At 39.6% G+C, this 17,949-nt stretch overlaps 1 protein-coding gene across 4 annotated transcripts in view; it reads right to left on the bottom strand.

Annotated features, from left to right (window-relative positions):
• The window catches only part of mapre2 (microtubule-associated protein, RP/EB family, member 2), a 65,232-nt gene that overhangs the window by 24,018 nt on the left and 23,265 nt on the right, over positions 1 to 17,949 (bottom strand). Inside the window, exon 1 of one of the 4 annotated variants that reach the window (XM_062991082.1) lies at positions 255 to 541. The exons of the other annotated variants lie outside the window; for them this stretch is intronic. Within the exon in view, the coding sequence (XP_062847152.1) occupies positions 255 to 376 (122 nt within the window). The 5' untranslated portion in view covers positions 377 to 541. Of the gene's footprint in view, positions 1 to 254; positions 542 to 17,949 lie in introns of those variants that run through there. 4 annotated transcript variants of the gene reach the window in all.

The following is a 17,949-nucleotide window of genomic DNA, read 5'->3' as shown; positions in this document are numbered from 1 at the left end:
ATAGACCAAGTCAAGAAAGCTAGTAATGAATGAAGATACAAAGCTAAGCTAACGTTCTGGACCAGCTTTCCCAGATACACAAACATCGCCCTAAAGCGAACAGCAACCGTTTCTACGACTGATCTATGTGCAGAACGATACGTGTTAAATGTAAAACCAAACCATGATATGACATAACTGAAATACTCGGTCAGATAATAACTGACAGACATTTAATAAAAAACACACTTGTTAAAGCACTGCACTGATTTTACCTGTAGGCGCGCTCTCCTCGAACTGTGTTTTTTCTGTAGGGAATGATGTTCGTTCCATTGTCTTGAAGGATGTCGTTATTGTTCTCTCCATTTGGGGACTGTGCTTGGGTGGGACCTGGCATTTGTGTCTGAAAAATGTGGAACAGTTTTTCCTGTTCGCTCTGGACAAGAAAATATACTACCGCGCCTCGAGTTTGCTCTTTTTAGGCTGCTTATTCTAGGCGGGTCTCTGCACAGCTCAGTAAGCGACGTCACTAGTAAACAGTTACAGCAAACCACGGTCACGTGACGATAAGCGTGGCGTCAACGGTTCACTATGAGCCACTATAACGGCTAGAATGTGTAGTATATTCTCAACGTTTCTACTAAAAGGACTTTTGTTAATATATAGTCCACTTCAGTTTCTCTAGTTTTAATATCGGGGTAGCTCTGTCTATCCTCTACTCCAGTGCCCACCATTAATAATATAACGATATACCTAGACACAACTGTGATTAAAGAACCAAAAGGTTTTTGCCTTTATTTTTGTCAAAACAATGGACAGCTCAGTCCTCTTAAGTTTTTTTTTTTTTTTTTCCATATTTTGTCCTTAAAACACTGCAGACCAAAAAACTGCAAAATGCAATAATAGTAATATAGCGAAACTGGTTGTTTATTTATTAGGATTTTAACGTCATCTTCTACACTTTGGTTACGTTAATGACAGGAACGGTAGTTACTCATTACACAAGATTCATCAGTTCACACAAGGTTATATCAAACAGTGTCATGGACAATTTAGTCAAATCTCCAATTCACCACACTTGCATGTCTTTGGACTGTGGGAGGAAACCGGAGCACCCGGAGTAAACCCATGCAGACACGGGGAGATCATGCAAACTCCACACAGAAAGGACCCAGATCGCGGGACCTTCTTGCTGTGAGGCAACAGTGCTACCCACTTAGCCACCGGCGAAACTGGTTGATCTATGAAAAAGATAATGATTCAATCAAACCACAAAAGGACTGATGCAAGACCAACACAAGGAGACAGTTGCTTGATTTAAATATTGTTTAGTGCAATTCATCAAGTTTGCAGTTACTAATGGAACTTAAGTAATTAAAGTACCAGATGGATAAATGCAAAAAAAAAACTACATGACCAAAAGTATTTGGACACCTGACCATTAGCTTGTTGAACATACTATCACCAAACAAAAATGTATTATAATAGTGTGTCCTCTATGTTAGCGGTCCCCAACCTTTTTTGCATCATGGACCGGTTTCATATAAAACATAATTTTATGGACCGGCAGGGGCATGAAGGATTTAACAATATTACTCACAAATGAGCTTTTTTTGCTGCAACGAGACACTGCTCCCACCTAGGGGTGATAAGACAATAACACATAAAATGGGTTGGAAATGAAAGTAATCTCTAATTATTTATTCTTTCTGTGCGGCCTGGTAATAAATGACCCGCGGACCCGGTGGTTGGGGACCACTGCTCTATGTGATCTCTTCAGCTACGAAAACAGCCACTTTTTAAAGAAGGTTTCTCCCAAGACTTAATGTCCTGGGAGTATGTCTGTGGGAATTTGGGCCCAGTCGGTCAAAAGAGCGTATATAGCTGGCACTGATGTTGGTCAAGAAAGCCTTAATTAATGCTTCAGTTCATTCCAAAGGGGGGCTGAGTTCAAGGGTTTGTGTAGGTAAATGAAACTTCTTTAAACCAAGCTTTTCTTCATGTCTTTATAGACCTTGCTTTCTGTTCAAAAGCACAGTACTGCTGTGCTACAAAGTTGGAAGCATATAATTTCCTTTATATAATTTATTTATTACACGTTAGCAATGTGGCTGAAACACACAAATTCAATAATAACAAGGGGTGTCCCAATACTTTTGTCAAGAGTGTATGTTTACATAAAACTCAAGCAGATCAATATTGCTGGGAAACTGTTACCAGTAAGTTGTAGCTATTATTGCAATAGACCTTTCATAACTGAGAAACCAAAGGCTTGTTACAGATTGTTATTTAGCCAGTTATGTACTGTATACACCAGTATATACAGTGGGGCCAAAAAGTATTTAGTCAACCACTGATTGTGCAAGTTCTCCTACTTAGAAAGATGAGAGAGGTCTGTAGTTTTCATCATAGGTACACTTCAACTATGAGAGACAAAATGAGGAAAAAAAATTTTTCCAGGAAATCTCATTGTAGGATTTTTAAAGAATTTTTTTGTAAATTATGGTGGAAAATAAGTATTTGGTCAATAACAAAAGTTCAACTCAATACTTTGTAACATAACCTTTGTTGGCAATGACAGAGGTCAAACGTTTCCTGTAAGTCTTCACCAGGTTTGCACACACTGTAGCTGGTATTTTGGCCCATTCCTCCATGCAGATCTCCTCTAGAGCAGTGATGTTTTGGGGCTGTCGCTGGGCAACACGGACTCCACAAATTTTCTATGGGGTTGAGGTCTGGAGACTGGCTAGGCCACTCCAGGACCTTGAAATGCTTTTTACGGAGCCACTCCTTCGTTGCCCAAGCGGTGTGTTTGGGATCACTGTCATGCTGGAAGACCCAGCCACGTTCCACCTTCAATGCTTTCACTGATGGAAGGAGGTTTTGGCTTAAAATCTCACGATACATGGCCCCGTTCATTCTTCCCTTAACACGCATTAGTCATCCTGTCCCCTTTGCAGAAAAACAGCCCCAAAGCATGATGTTTCCACCCCCATGCTTCACAGTAGGTATGGTGTTCTTGGGTTCTTCTTCTTCCTCCAAACACGATGAGTTGAGTTTTTACCAAAGAGTTCCATTTTGGTTTCATCTGACCACATGATATTCTCCCAATCCTCTTCTGGATCATCCATATGCTCTCTAGCAAACTTCAGACGGGCCTGGACATGTACTTGCTTAAGCAGGGGGACACGCCTGGCACTGCAGGATTTGAGTCCCTCTCGGCATAGTGTGTTACTGATGGTAGCCTTTGTTACTTTGGTCCCAGCTCTCTGCAGGTCATTCATCAGGTCCCTCCGTGTAGTTCTGGGATTTTTGTTCACCGTTCTCATGATCATTTTGATCCCACGGGATGAGATCTTGACCCCAAGGGAGATTATCAATGGTCTTGTATGTCTTCCATTTTCTTACAATTGCTCCCACAGTTGATTTATTCACACCAACCTGCTTGCCTATTGTAGATTCACTCTTCCCAGCCTGGTGCAGGTCTACAATTTTCTTCCTGGTGTCCTTCGACAGCTCTTTGGTCTTGGCCATGGTTGAGTTTGGAGACTGTTTGAGGCTGTGGACAGGTGTCTTTTAAACAGATAATGAGGTCAAACAGGTGCCATTAATACAGGTAACGAGTGGAGGACAGAAGAGCTTCTTAAAGAAGAAGTTACAGGTCTGTGAGAGCCAGAAATCTTGCTTGTTTGTTATTGACCAAATACTTATTTTCCACCATAATTTACAAAAAAATTCTTTAAAAATCCTATGTGATTTCCTGGATTTTTTTTTCTCATTTTATCTCTCATAGTTGAAGTGTACCTATGATGAAAACTACAGACCTCTCTCATCTTTCTAAGTAGGAGAACTTGCACAATCAGTGGCTGACTAAATACTGTTTGACCCCACTGTATTTTGGTGTATACCAGAATATTATCTGGCCACTCTACCTGCATTATCACTATAAGAGTTCTACATTGCCTCAATGGTATTTGTGTCTCTCTAAAATCCCAATATATGCCTCCACATCAATGGAATCTTCAAACATTGGCAAATCACCCATTGGGGCACTGTTCTGTTGGAAGGACCAATAATGCCCAAGCTTCAGCTTTCTCACAGACGACATGATGTTTTATCCTAGGACTTGTGACCCTGATATTTGAATCTCTCATGCCGCACGTTTCCAGTTTGTTCACAGTATCGCTATAAGTAAATCATTGATTCATGAGTTGATTCGTTTTTATGTGAAGCGTAAGTTTCTCTTCTCAGTTATCTCTCCGTGTTTACTGTTATTAATTAAATGTCATGGTTTTAAATAAACACCAGCTACTACAGAACATTTTGTGTGACTCTCTTACATTAAAAAGCTTAATTAAAAAGCTTAATTAAACTGCTATTACCACAGATCTGTAACCGAGTCAGACTCGTTCCGTCTAAGGAGCTAAAAGTTTTCTAAAAGTTCAGCAGATGATCCTGAACTAACGAATTTGGTAATGAATAAACTTTTGCCTCGGATTGGCTCTGTAACGTCTTCTGTTCTCATCTACATCACAAGTAAGAACCGCTTACGATTTACCAAAGTGAACCAGGAGTTTATATAACGCGCTGATAGAATCGACTCAGATGTGACTGGGTTGAATGATCTTTTTAAAGTAAATATTACAATCAGCAAAATTACATCGTAAGAGCTTTCACGATGGTTTCTGTACGATTGTTGATGAATGGTGATGTGATGGTTGGTGCTTCGTAGCTCAAAGTCTGGATCAATCCACTGAGCTGTTAACTTAACATGGTCTTTATATATCACACGATCGGATCGGCTACTTTTAGCAAATATCGCCGATCGCATATTTTGATTAAAAATCGGCCGATACCGATTCGTAGCCGATCGATCGTCCCATCTCTAAGAATAATAATAACAACAATAAAGCAGTGTTTGAGTTTAATTTAATTGCAGACAGTATAAACCCAATATAATAAACTATTTTGTTTGTTATATATCCATTTCTGCATTTCAGGCTTTTAACACATTACAAAAAAAGTTGCATAACTATATCTGTAAACAATTAAAAAAATCTGGAGGGACAATCCTAAGCTGAACACCTGTGATCTTCAATACCTCAGATGGCACTGCATAAACCATCATTCATCAATAGCTGATATAACAATCTTGGGCAAGGGATTACTTTAGCAAACCTTTGTCAAGAACTACAATACAAATATATATACATATATACATATATACATATATACATATATACAGTGCCATCAGAAAATATTCACACCCCTTCACTTTTTCCACATCTTGTTACGTTACAGACATATTCGAAATCCGATTTTAGTATACCTTTATTTTAACAAATCTACACGAAATAGCCTATAATGACAAAGTGAAAACATGTTTTCAGACATTTTTGTAAATCTTTTAAAAATGTAAACATTTAAACATAATAGGTACATAAGTATTTACACCCTTTGCTATGACGCTCAAAATTGAGCTCAGGTGCATCCAGTTTACACTGATCATCCTTGAGATGCTTCTACAACTTGATTGGAGACCACCTGTGGTAAATTCAGTTGATTGAACATAACTTGGAATGGCACACACTTGTCTATAAACGGTCTCACAGTTGACAGTGCATATCAGAGCAGAAACCAAGCAATGAAGTCAAGGGAATTGTCTTTAGACCTCAGACACCGGATTGTGTCAAGGCACAAATCTGGGGAAGGATACAAAAAAATTTCAGCAGCATTGAAGGTCCCGAAAAGCACTGTGGTCTCCATTATTCGGAAATGGAAGAAGTTTGGAACCACCAGAACCCTCCCTAGATCTGGCCGCCTGACCAAACTGAGTAATCGGGGAAGAAGGGCCTTGGTCAGAGAGGTGACCAAGAACCCAATGGTCACTAAGGCAGAGCTCCAGTGTTCCCTTGTGGAGATAGGACAACCATCCAGTAGGTCAACCATTGCTAACACACTTCACCAATCAGGCCTTTATGGTAGAGTGGCCAGATGGAAGCCACTCCTCACTAAAAGGCACATGGCAGCCCGCAGGCCTGAACTACAAGCGTCATGTCTGGAGATAAACAGGCACTGCTCATCGCCTGGCTAACACCATCCCTACTGTCAAGAATGGTGGTGGCAGCATCATGCTGTGGGGATGTTTTTCTGCGGCAGGAACTGGGCGACTAGTCCGCATAGAGGGTAAGATGACAGCAGCCAAATATAGAGAGATTCTTCAAGAAAACCTGCTCCAGAGTGCTCTGGAACTCAGACTAGGGCGACGATTCATCTTCCAACACGACAATGACCCAAAGCACACAGCCAAGATAACAAAGGAGTGGCTTCAGGAGCAGTCTGTGAATGTCCTTGAGTGGCCCAGCCAGAGCCCGGACTTGAATCCAATTGAACATCTCTGGAAAGACCTAAAAATGGCTGTCTACAGACGCTGCCCATCCAACCTGACTTGAGAGGATCTGCAGAGAAGAATGGGAGAAAATGCCCAAAAACAGGTGTGCCGAGCTCGTACAGACATACCCAAGAAGACTTGAAGCTGTGATTGCTGCCAAAGGTGCTTCAACAAAATATTAAGTCATATGATGTCATATTATGTTTAAATGTTTACATTTTTAATAAATTTACAAAAATGTCTGAAAACATGTTTTCACTTTGTCATTATGGGCTATTTCATGTAGAATTTTTAAAAGAAAACTATACTCAAATCGGTTTTCAAATATGTCTGTAACGTAACAAAATGTGGAAAAAGTGAAGGGGTGTGAATACCTTCTGATGGCACTGTATGTATGTATGTATATGGGTATATATATATATATATATATATATATATATATATATATATATATATATATATATACACATACATACATACATATATACACAGTATACACAGGGGTTGGACAAAAAAACTGAAACACCTGTCATTTTAGTGTGGGAGGTTTCATGGCTAAATTGGACCAGTCTGGTGGCCAATCTTCATTAATTGCACATTGCACCAGTAAGAGCAGAGTGTGAAGGTTCAATTAGCAGGGTAAGAGCACAGTTTTGCTCAAAATATTGCAATGCACACAACATTATGGGTGACATACCAGAGTTCAAAAGAGGACAAATTGTTGGTGCACGTCTTGCTGGCGCATCTGTGACCAAGACAGCAAGTCTTTGTGATGTATCAAGAGCCACGGTATCCAGGGTAATGTCAGCATACCACCAAGAAGGACAAACCACATCCAACAGGATTAACTGTGGACGCAAGAGGAAGCTGTCTGAAAGGGATGTTCGGGTGCTAACCCGGATTGTATCCAAAAAACATAAAACCACGGCTGCCCAAATCACGGCAGAATTAAATGTGCACCTCAACTCTCCTGTTTCCACCAGAACTGTCCGTCGGGAGCTCCACAGGGTCAATATACACGGCCGGGCTGCTATAGCCAAACCTTTGGTCACTCGTGCCAATGCCAAACGTCGGTTTCAATGGTGCAAGGAGCGCAAATCTTGGGCTGTGGACAATGTGAAACATGTATTGTTCTCTGATGAGTCCACCTTCACTGTTTTCCCCACATCCGGGAGAGTTACGGTGTGGAGAAGCCCCAAAGAAGCGTACCACCCAGACTGTTGCATGCCCAGAGTGAAGCATGGGGGTGGATCAGTGATGGTTTGGGCTGCCATATCATGGCATTCCCTTGGCCCAATACTTGTGCTAGATGGGCGCGTCACTGCCAAGGACTACCGAACCATTCTGGAGGACCATGTGCGGTGCCGTGTATCAGGATGACAATGCACCAATACACACAGCAAGACTGGTGAAAGATTGGTTTGATGAACATGAAAGTGAAGTTGAACATCTCCCATGGCCTGCACAGTCACCAGATCTAAATATTATTGAGCCACTTTGGGGTGTTTTGGAGAAGCGAGTCAGTAAACGTTTTCCTCCACCAGCATCACGTAGTGACCTGGCCACTATCCTGCAAGAAGAATGGCTTAAAATCCCTCTGACCACTGTGCAGGACTTGTATATGTCATTTCCAAGACGAATTGACGCTGTATTGGCCGCAAAAGGAGGCCCTACACCATACTAATAAATTATTGTGGTCTAAAACCAGGTGTTTCAGTTATTTTGTCCAACCCCTGTATATATACACTGTATATATACAGTATATATATACACATATATACATATATATATATATTAGGGCTGTCAAACGATTAAATTTTTTAATCGCGATTAATCTCAGAATTTCATATAGTTAATCGCGATTAATCGCATTAAAAAAAAATCTGTGTAAATGTTATAGAAAACAAGGATTTTTAAGTGAAATGTTACAATTAAAATGGTGAACACATTTTATGCTAAATGTACTGATGTTAAAAACTGCTGGGACAAGAGAAAACTGTAAGGGAGTTTATTCACTCACATATTAGGCAGTAAATGTCAGATTGTAGGTTAGAATTTCTCCATCAGCAAACACTGTAGATCAGCGGTGCTTTAGATGGGATAAGGCGTAGTTATTGTAACAGACTTTTCTGTGGTTGTATCGTGACAATGGTTTGATGGACGTTTCTACACGAAGTGAGTGTGTTTTGACCCTTTGGGGCTTCCATAGTTCATGAACTAACGTGCTTGACTCAGCTTTCCGGTATTCGGTACAGAAGAAGAAGTTAATTAAGTGTAATAAAGTGTTCTGCTCCCGACAACTTGTGAATATAGCGTGTATTTATTTCTTTATTAAGCAAGTACATCACTACGACGATCGGTTACATTATGTTAACAAACCGCAAATGAAAAACGGTGGCAAGTCCGACATTAAAATGTTTGTTCTACCAGTCAAGTGTCAACATGAACTAGAATCTGCGTTAACGGCACTATTTTTTTTAATCGCGTTAAATTGAGGTTGCGTTAATGCGTTATTATCGCGTTAACTTCGACAGCCCTAATATATATATATATAAAAAAACATTACTCTGCAAAAAAGAAGGCTTATGTTAACCATGTCCAGAAGTGGCATTAAGTTCTCTGAGCTCAGGGGCCCAGAGACCATCACACAGAGGAAAGCTGTTTGCTCCGGACCAAATATGAAAAGGACCATCTAGATTGTCATCAGCAACAAATCCAAAAGCCAGGGTCCCTTATGGTATGAGGTTGTGTCAGTGCCTTTGACAAAACCACATGCTGCACACATTACAAAGGCATGGCTGCATAAGAGAAGGGTATGAATACTGGACTGACCTGCCTGCAGGCCTGACCTCTCCCCAGCAGGGAATGTGTGGAGAATTTTGAAAAAAAAATAATGCAACAATGACAATCCTGTACTGCTGAACACCTTAGGATGTGTTCGCAGGAAGAATGGGACAAAATAACACCTGAAACACTTTATCGCTTGGTATCCTTCATGTCAAAATGTCTTTTACGTGTTACATTACAAAGTGGTAAATGCTTTATTGTTCCAACTTTTTTGGGAATGTGTTGCAGGCATTTTTTCTGATTTGGGGTTGTAAAAAACTAAAATAATGTGGTTGCATAAGTGTGCACACCCTCGTATAAAAGGGGATGTGGCTGTGTTCAGAAATAACCAATAACATTTAAACTCATGTTTAATTGATGACAGGTTTGTACAAACTACCATTTAGGTGACTGTAACACAATATAAAGTTCAGCTGTTTTAATAGGATTTTCATGACATTTACTTAATTGCATTGTAAAGCAAAAGCCATGGTCTGCAAAGAGCATGCAAAACATCAATTTTATGATACTACTGAAAGGTATCAGAAGGGTACAAAAAAATTCCAAGTCATTACTTATATCATGGAATACAGTAAACATGATAATTAACACGATATACCGGCTGCACGATATACCGTTTTAGCATCATCATCATCGCAATCACGGGACATGCAATGCATGCTACAACTTTTTTTCTGCTTTACACAAAAGTAAAATTTGCACGGTTCCTATTTTCTTTGTTACATCCAGCAGAGGCAGGTTATATAAGCCAAATACCATATTTCACTCCAATATTGAAAAGACGGAGTATGTTGGTAGTTGTTGTGAGTGACATGCAGTTTCTGCGTCAGAGAACCATCCAATCATTCCTGATCAACATGTAAAGCAGCCCCTCCCCGGCTAGTCGTTTACCAGTCTGGAAATAAGCGTTTTGGTTGAGAAAAAAAATCAGTCAGGTGTATGGATTGATTTCGGCCTGAGAAAGAATGATTTTGACCAAAACGGGTAATTTGTCGACAGTATCTTGCTGTCCTTAGTTTAATTCTTAGTTTTGACCATGAGTTCAAAAGTGCAGCTTTCTGTAATCTGACAACACTGTCACACTCTTTGTGTGACAGTGTCTCTTTGAGCTTGACTTTGACTGTCTACTGCCTACATAGGCAGCTGCCTAAGAGGATTCTAATAAGTCATCAATCTATAAGTCAGGTTATTCGGATGCGCTACTTCGAACGGTGATTACAGCGCATACAGTTTTCGCTTACTAAGCTAACACAGTTAGCCTCATACCATTCAAACCAATGGAATGAGGTGCCACAACTCGCTAGCATGTCAACTAACATCTCCCTCAGTGTACCGAAAACGGTTAAACAAGCCCGAATTTGCAAATAAATGACACTTGTACACACTTATACAAATCAAAGATAATTCATTTACATTTAAAAATAACTCTTAACTTCGTTGCTCTGCATGCGTTTGCCATATTTGTAATTTTTTTGTGAGAAAAGTTGTGCCGCACTGAATGCTGGGATTGTCTTTACCATTAAGGAAGCATCAGACACTCCCTTGTTATTCAGTCAAAATACCGTTAAAATTTAAGATACCTTCCTAGACAGCATTTTAGGGCATCTTCTTTGGAGCATGCATAGAATGATGTAAAAATGTTGTCTATGTAGAGAGCTAGTTAATGATAGAACATGAGGGTGCTCCTTGGAAAGGTACACGTTCCGCTCACCTCTTGGTAACAGTACAGTAGACTACATAACATATTTAAACCCTTTTTCTCTCAGAGCATTTTAACATCTAACCCCGCTGTCTGATCACATTCAAATTACTGTGTTCATCAAAAAGACAGAAACTAACTCCCGCACACACACGGCCCAGTAAGGTGTACAACATCCCCAAATCCTACAGATGGGCCGAGAACAGCGCAGAAGAGCAATCGGCAGCCCAGAAATTCAAACAAGCTTAGATAACTTTCTGGTCACTGCGTACACTCACAGTAAAGAAGAAGTGAATCAGGCAGTCCAAAATATTAATCAGATCTTTAAAAAAACAGCAGATAAAGCTAAATCAAAAATCAAATCTACATTAAAACCTAAATTCACAAAAGATGGCAGCTGGTTCGACAAAGACCGTCAGCTTTTAAGAAAATAACTTTATTTCAAACTTATCAAATCAAAAACACAAAGATCCAAACACCAGTAATATACACTATATTGCCAAAAGTATTCACTCACCCATCCAAATCATTGAATTCAGGTGTTCCAATCACTTCCATGGCCACATGTGTATAAAACCAATCACCTAGGCATGCAGACTGCTTCTACAAACATTTGTGAAAGAATGGGTCGCTCTCAGGAGCTCAGTGAATTCCAGCGTGGTATCATGATAGGATGCCACCTGTGCAACAAGTCCAGTCATGAAATTTCCTCGCTACTAAATATTTCACAGTCAACTGTCAGTGGTATTATAACAAAGTGGAAGTGATTGGGAATGACAGCAACTCAGCCACAAAGTGGTAGGCCACGTAAAATGACAGAGAGGGGGTCAGCGGATGCTGAGGAGCATAGTGCGCAGAGGTCGCCAACTTTCTGCAGAGTCAATCGCTACAGACCTCCAAACTACATGTGGCTTTCAGATTAGCTAAAGAACAGTGCGTAGAGAGCTTCAGGGAATGGGTTTCCATGGCCGAGCAATTGCATCCAAGCCTTACATCACCAAAAACAATGCAAAGCGTCAGATGAAGTGGTGGATAGCATGCTGCCACTGGACTCTAGAGCAGTGGAGACGTGTTTCCTGGAGTGACTAATCATGCTTCTCTGTCTGGCAATCCGCTGGATGAGTCTGGGTTTGGCGGTTGCCAGGAGAACGGTACTTGTCTGACTGCATTGTGCCAAGTGTAAAGTTTGGTGGAGGGGGGATTATGGTGTGGGGTTGATTTTCAGGAGTTGGACTCGGCCCCTTAGTTCCAGTGAAAGGAAATCTTAATGCTTCAGCATACCAGGAGATTTTGGACAATTTCATGCTCCCAACTTTGTGGGAACAGTTCGGGGATGGCCCCTTAATGTTCCAACATGACTGCGCACCAGTGCACAAAGGATGGTCCACAAATACATGGATGAGCGAGTTTGGTGTGGAACAACATGACTGGCCTGCACAGTCCTGACCTCAACCCGATAGAACACCTTTGGGATGAGTGGAGACTGCAAACCAGGCCTTCTCATTAGGGCTGTCGCGCTAACCGCAATTTTGAAATACCGCGGTATAGACCAGCCAACCGCAGGGCATGCCAAGCAACCGCAACACCGCGATGTTCACGTTTTTTCTTTCTTTCTTTTTTTTGTTGTTGCAGGGTCCATCTTGTGGAATGAATGAATAAATGTTAAATAAATTCATAATGAAAATGAGCTAAGAGTGTCATTTTCCTGCAACCTGTTCGCATCCGTTGCTGCTGAGTGTCAGGCTTTGTGTTTTAAAATGGAAACAATGGCAACATTAATTATAGGCAAGTTTATTAATTATCAAATTGAGTTCACACTCAATAAAATACTTGTAATTTAGACTACAGTATATTTAAACAGCCTTGGTGTACTAAAACACTTAATGATGGTTAATATGGCATTGCAGCCTGCAAATATTCTCTTGCTGGCTTGCTGGAATGATTTAAATGTATTTTTTCGTTGAATAAAAATGTATTGAAACGAATAATAACTTAAAATGTAGTATATATTGTTATGTTAATTATACCTACTAAATAGATGGTTAACAGTGGCGCGACAACCAGGCTAGATTTCCTCTGCTCTCTAAAGTCGCATGCAGGTACTAGTATTAGTATGTATGTAATATTACTATGTATTAGTGCAGAAAGCACACACACCATCAGAGAGGTTTTTAGTGCCGTCGGGAACATCGCTACCCCACTCAGATCCTCTCTGGAACCACTTCAGGTGAACATGTTGGTTTTTCTAGCACGCATGATAACGCAGGTTTAAGGTCTTACAGACTTTATTCTTTATTCTATTTTTTTTTTTAACCATATTTTGATTACATGTGCATTTAAAATATTTAGCCTAAACACTTTTTTTTTTTCGTTTTACAGTGTATATCTATCCTAGGCTAGAAGCTAAATTTAAACCTTTTTTTAATAGAGAAAAGACGTGCATTTTTATTGCGCATCTTAGCTCTGTTCTGTATTTAACAATAAACACGCATTTGATTTGTCCTAAAGCTGTCTCATCTTTGTCATTATAAAGCAATAATATACAGAATCATAGCCTAACAATAAAGCTTGTTTATATAGCTCTAAAATACAGATAAATTAAGTAATTTTCAAATATATATATTTAACAGGAAACTTTAACTGGGCAGTAAATAAACTGAGAGCAAAAGGCCTTTTATGCCATAACACGACAAACATTCATAGAAATTCCAATTTGTATCTGGCTCAATTTTATGGAATCAATAATTGAACCAATTGCTCTATATGGCAGTGAAGTGTGGGGTTCACTAACACACCACAAATTCCACAACTGGGACAAACACCCATCAGAGACCCTGCGCACAGTTCTGCGAAACCATCCTAAAAGTACACAGACACACAATGGACAATGCCTGCAAAGCAAAATTAGGTCGACTTTCACTTATTATAAACATACACGAAAGAGCAATCAATTTCTGGAATCATCTAAAACAGAGTGACCCACAATCCTATCATATAAAGCCCTGCACATCACTAACACACCGACACACCGAAACACCACTAACACACACTAACACAATAAAGACTCAGGAACAGGAAAAATCTGCAAACCCAATTAGAATGAACCAAATTACACAAAGACTCAGAATAAAATATCTGAGTTATTGGGAAACTGAAGCTAAAGTCCAGAGTAAAATGCAGTGTTATTTGGCCCTAAACAGACACTAGAGTGCAGCAGATTATCTGAGCACAGTGTCTGATCCTAAATTGAGAAACACCTTGATGAGGTACAGACCGAGTGAACACGACCCGGCCGTGGAGACGGGGCAACACACCCAGTCCTGGCTGCCCTGAAAAGAGAGGCTGTGTCAGCACTGCACTCTCAGTACAGTAGAGACTGAGCTGCACTTCCTCACCCAATGTACCAAATACAACCACATCCAGTCCCAATTATTCCCCAAATTTCAGAACATAAACCCCAAATTTAACTTCCTCTCAGACCCCGACAAACTGTCCCACCTACTGAGGGAGCACAGAGAGACCTACTACTGGGAGAGAACTCTACACATACACCTGCCACCAGGTGCCAAACACACACACATTTTTGTTCTTACAGCTTACATTTATTATTAGTCACTGTATATATTTTTTATATTATTTTTTTCTGTTACATTGTTATTACTATTTGCACTGTGTTTCTAAATCTAATGTATATTTGTAACTTTTTTTAATATATTGGATAATTTCTGTTGTTTCTTAAAACTGTAATTACGCTTTGGCAATACAAATATCTATATTTTAATAATACTGTAACAGTCATACTACTATCTTAGAATTGAATTTTTGTGTACTACATGTAAAGACAATCTCCCATATTCTTCATATCTTTGTGCTGTGATGTAAGGTGGCAAGAAAAACATCCAAGCCCAATAATTCCGAAAAGTATGTATGGTGCACAAACAAGAATGTCCATCACCAAAAGAACACTATACCCACAGTGAAATATGGTGGTGGCAGCATTATGCTTTGGGGCAGGGCTGGACTGGGAACAAAATTCAGCCCTGGACTTTTTTCTTGACCAGCCCACTACAAGCACATTGCGCCACACATATCACCCCCTAATCAAATGTTAGATGATTGATATTAATAGTTTTCATCTATCTTACCACTAAAGTTAATAACTCACTATAATAAAAATTAAAATAATAAAAAAAATAACTACAAACAAATATATATATTTCCAACACTTTCCTTTGGGATTAATAGTTCTATCCATCTATCACACACATAAAATTTACAATTTCTTAAATGGTTCTATTGGATTTCCCCATCCTGTCTCATTAAACCGCAAGAAATAAAATTAAACCTTTCTTTCATTAAACCTTTAACACTGGTAAATATGCTTTTTTCGCACTTTTATTCACACGTGATTCACGTTTGTTCCAAATTAGTGCATTGCTCCGATAAGCAAAGAAATAAATACTTTATATGTTGACAAGGGAAATTAACCATGTGCGCTATGAACATAATCACTCTAAAGATTTCCTGAACAACTGCATTTTCCTTTCTGTATTATAGAGGACAAGATAGTGTTTACTTTTTCTGAACAGCAGAGACTAATGGTACCATCTCAAATTATATCCACCGCCCTATGTAGTGCACTTGGACATGACATCATAGAACTTTTACAAAAAGTCCTTAAAACGGCTGGTTTAAAGCCCCTGATATCCAGCAGTAGCTTAGATAACTACTTATTAATCATTCAGTGACTGTTAAAAGAAATGTTTTGTACTGTTAGGAAGTACCCCAAGTAGGGCATAGGCGACATTTGAGATGGGCCCACAGTCTCTTCTTAAACGGCGTTACTAATGAAGCAGAGTCACTGAACACTAACTTTTCCTTTTCTGCTCTCTGGATATGCTGTAGTTCCTCACTGCCAAACAGGTTGTCCAGTTTCCTGCACTTTTCTGCATCTGCTTGCAGCTTTTTCTGTTTTTTCATCACGGGCTTTTTCTGCACCTCCTTTACGCTTTTTCGACCCTTTCTCCATCTCGCACTCATTCATAGTTTTTGTACTGGTGCTTGTGATTACGGTTTATCCTGGGAGAGGGACATTTCTGTGATCGGCCAATGGACATGCAGCGAGGATACTGTGGTGGGCCAATGCATACTTCAGGATTATTATTCAGGAATATTTAAAACAGAATTTATTTTTCACTCTCTCAGCGGCCCACATACAGAGCGGCCCACCGGGAAAACTCCCGACCCTCCCGATGGCCAGTCCATCCCTGCTTTGGGGCTGTTTCTTCCTTAGCAGAAACTGGGGCGTTAGTCAAGGTGGAATGAATTAGGAAGAGTTTCAAATATCAGTCATTTCGGCACTGCTAATAAGCTAAAGATGAAGAGGAATTTCACCTTTGAGGATGACAACAACACAAAGCATACATCCACATCAACAAAACAATGGCTTCACCAGAAGATCAAATGTTTGGAAATGGCCAGCCAAAGCCCAGGCCTAAATCCAACAAAAAATCTGTGGGGTGATGCCCTTGCATTCCAACAGAGTTGGAGCACTTTTGCAAGATGGAGTGGTGAAAGACTGCCAAGTCAAGATTTGCCATAAAAAGACTGAATGCTGTTAGAATCAAATTAAATAAAAAGGTGCTTCAACCAAAGTCTACGTTTAGGGGTGCATATTTAATATAACATAATTACTACAAAGATTTTACTTTATTTTTAAATTAAACTGTACATATTACATGTCACATTAAAGGTGGGAAAAGATCTGAAATTATTCATCTTGATCTCATTTTTTAAATTACAAAAACTTAGTATTTTAACAGGTGTGTGTACCAGTGTTAATTTCGTTGACGAATGATTCGTCAGAGTTTTCGTCAACTAACCTTTATTTCATGACGAAAACGAGACGATAACTAAATAAAAACTACATAAAAGGATAAAAACTATGACGAAATGAATCAACACTTTCGTCAACGAATAAAAACAAGACAAAAATGTTTGGCAGGGACGACATCCAATCAGAACTGATTTAGTTTTGTGGAAGGTAGGGACAAGTTAGGAAGAGATCCAATCAGAACTACATTAGCGTATGTGGAGGGGCGGGACAAGCCGGGAAGCCATCCAATCAGTACTAATCTTTTGCAGTACCGCGGCAAGACCACACTTGCACACATCTGATCTAAACCCGGGAAGACCAGACTAGCCTGTGAACTTTCTTTACTCATGGAACTAGATTAACTCCACAATGTCAACAGGGAGGAAGAGGAGAGCCGATATATGAACACATTTCTCATATGACGTCGTGAAAAACAAGACGATGTGTAAACCATGTGGGGCACTGCAGCTTTTACGGTACCCAGTTTTATAAAGAATGTAATATGCAATTTGTTATAAACAATGCATATACTTTTCAGGCAGAGCAGGCCTTCTGGTCATTAATATTTTGTTATTGTTATGCTCAATAAGCAAGGTCAGGTAAATAAAGATATTTGAAATAAGTTAAATTTTAAACTGTTTTTGTGTGTATTGCACATTCAAACATTAATAATATTCCATAACTGGTTAAAAATGTTTAATTTTGTGTAAGTGTATATAATGACTTAAATAATTTAAGGGAACTGATGAAAAAGCATTTACATTTTACACCCTTTATATTTATTTTAGGGCGGCACGGTGGCTAAGTGGGTAACACTGTCGCCTCACAGCAAGAAGGTCCTGGGTTCGAACCCCAGGTGGGGCGGTCCGGGTCCTTTCTGTGTGGAGGTCCGGGTCCTTTCTGTGTGGAGTTTGCATGTTCTCCCTGTGTCAGTGTGAGTTTCCTCCGGGTGCTCCGGTTTCCTCCCACAGTCCAAAGACGTGCAAGTGAGGTGAATTGAAGATACTAAATTTGTCTATGACTGTGTTCGATATAACCTTGAGAATCGAATAAACTTGTGTAAATGAATAACTACCGTTCCTGTCATGAATGTAACCAATGTGTAAAAACATGACGTTAAAATCCTAATTAACAAACAAACAAACATGTATTTTAGTC

The sequence above is a fragment of the Trichomycterus rosablanca genome, chromosome 3, assembly GCF_030014385.1.
Source record: "Trichomycterus rosablanca isolate fTriRos1 chromosome 3, fTriRos1.hap1, whole genome shotgun sequence".
Taxonomy (NCBI): domain Eukaryota; kingdom Metazoa; phylum Chordata; class Actinopteri; order Siluriformes; family Trichomycteridae; genus Trichomycterus; species Trichomycterus rosablanca.
The sequence above is the reverse complement of the archived record's forward strand: the minus strand, read 5'-3'. Positions and strand labels throughout refer to the sequence as shown.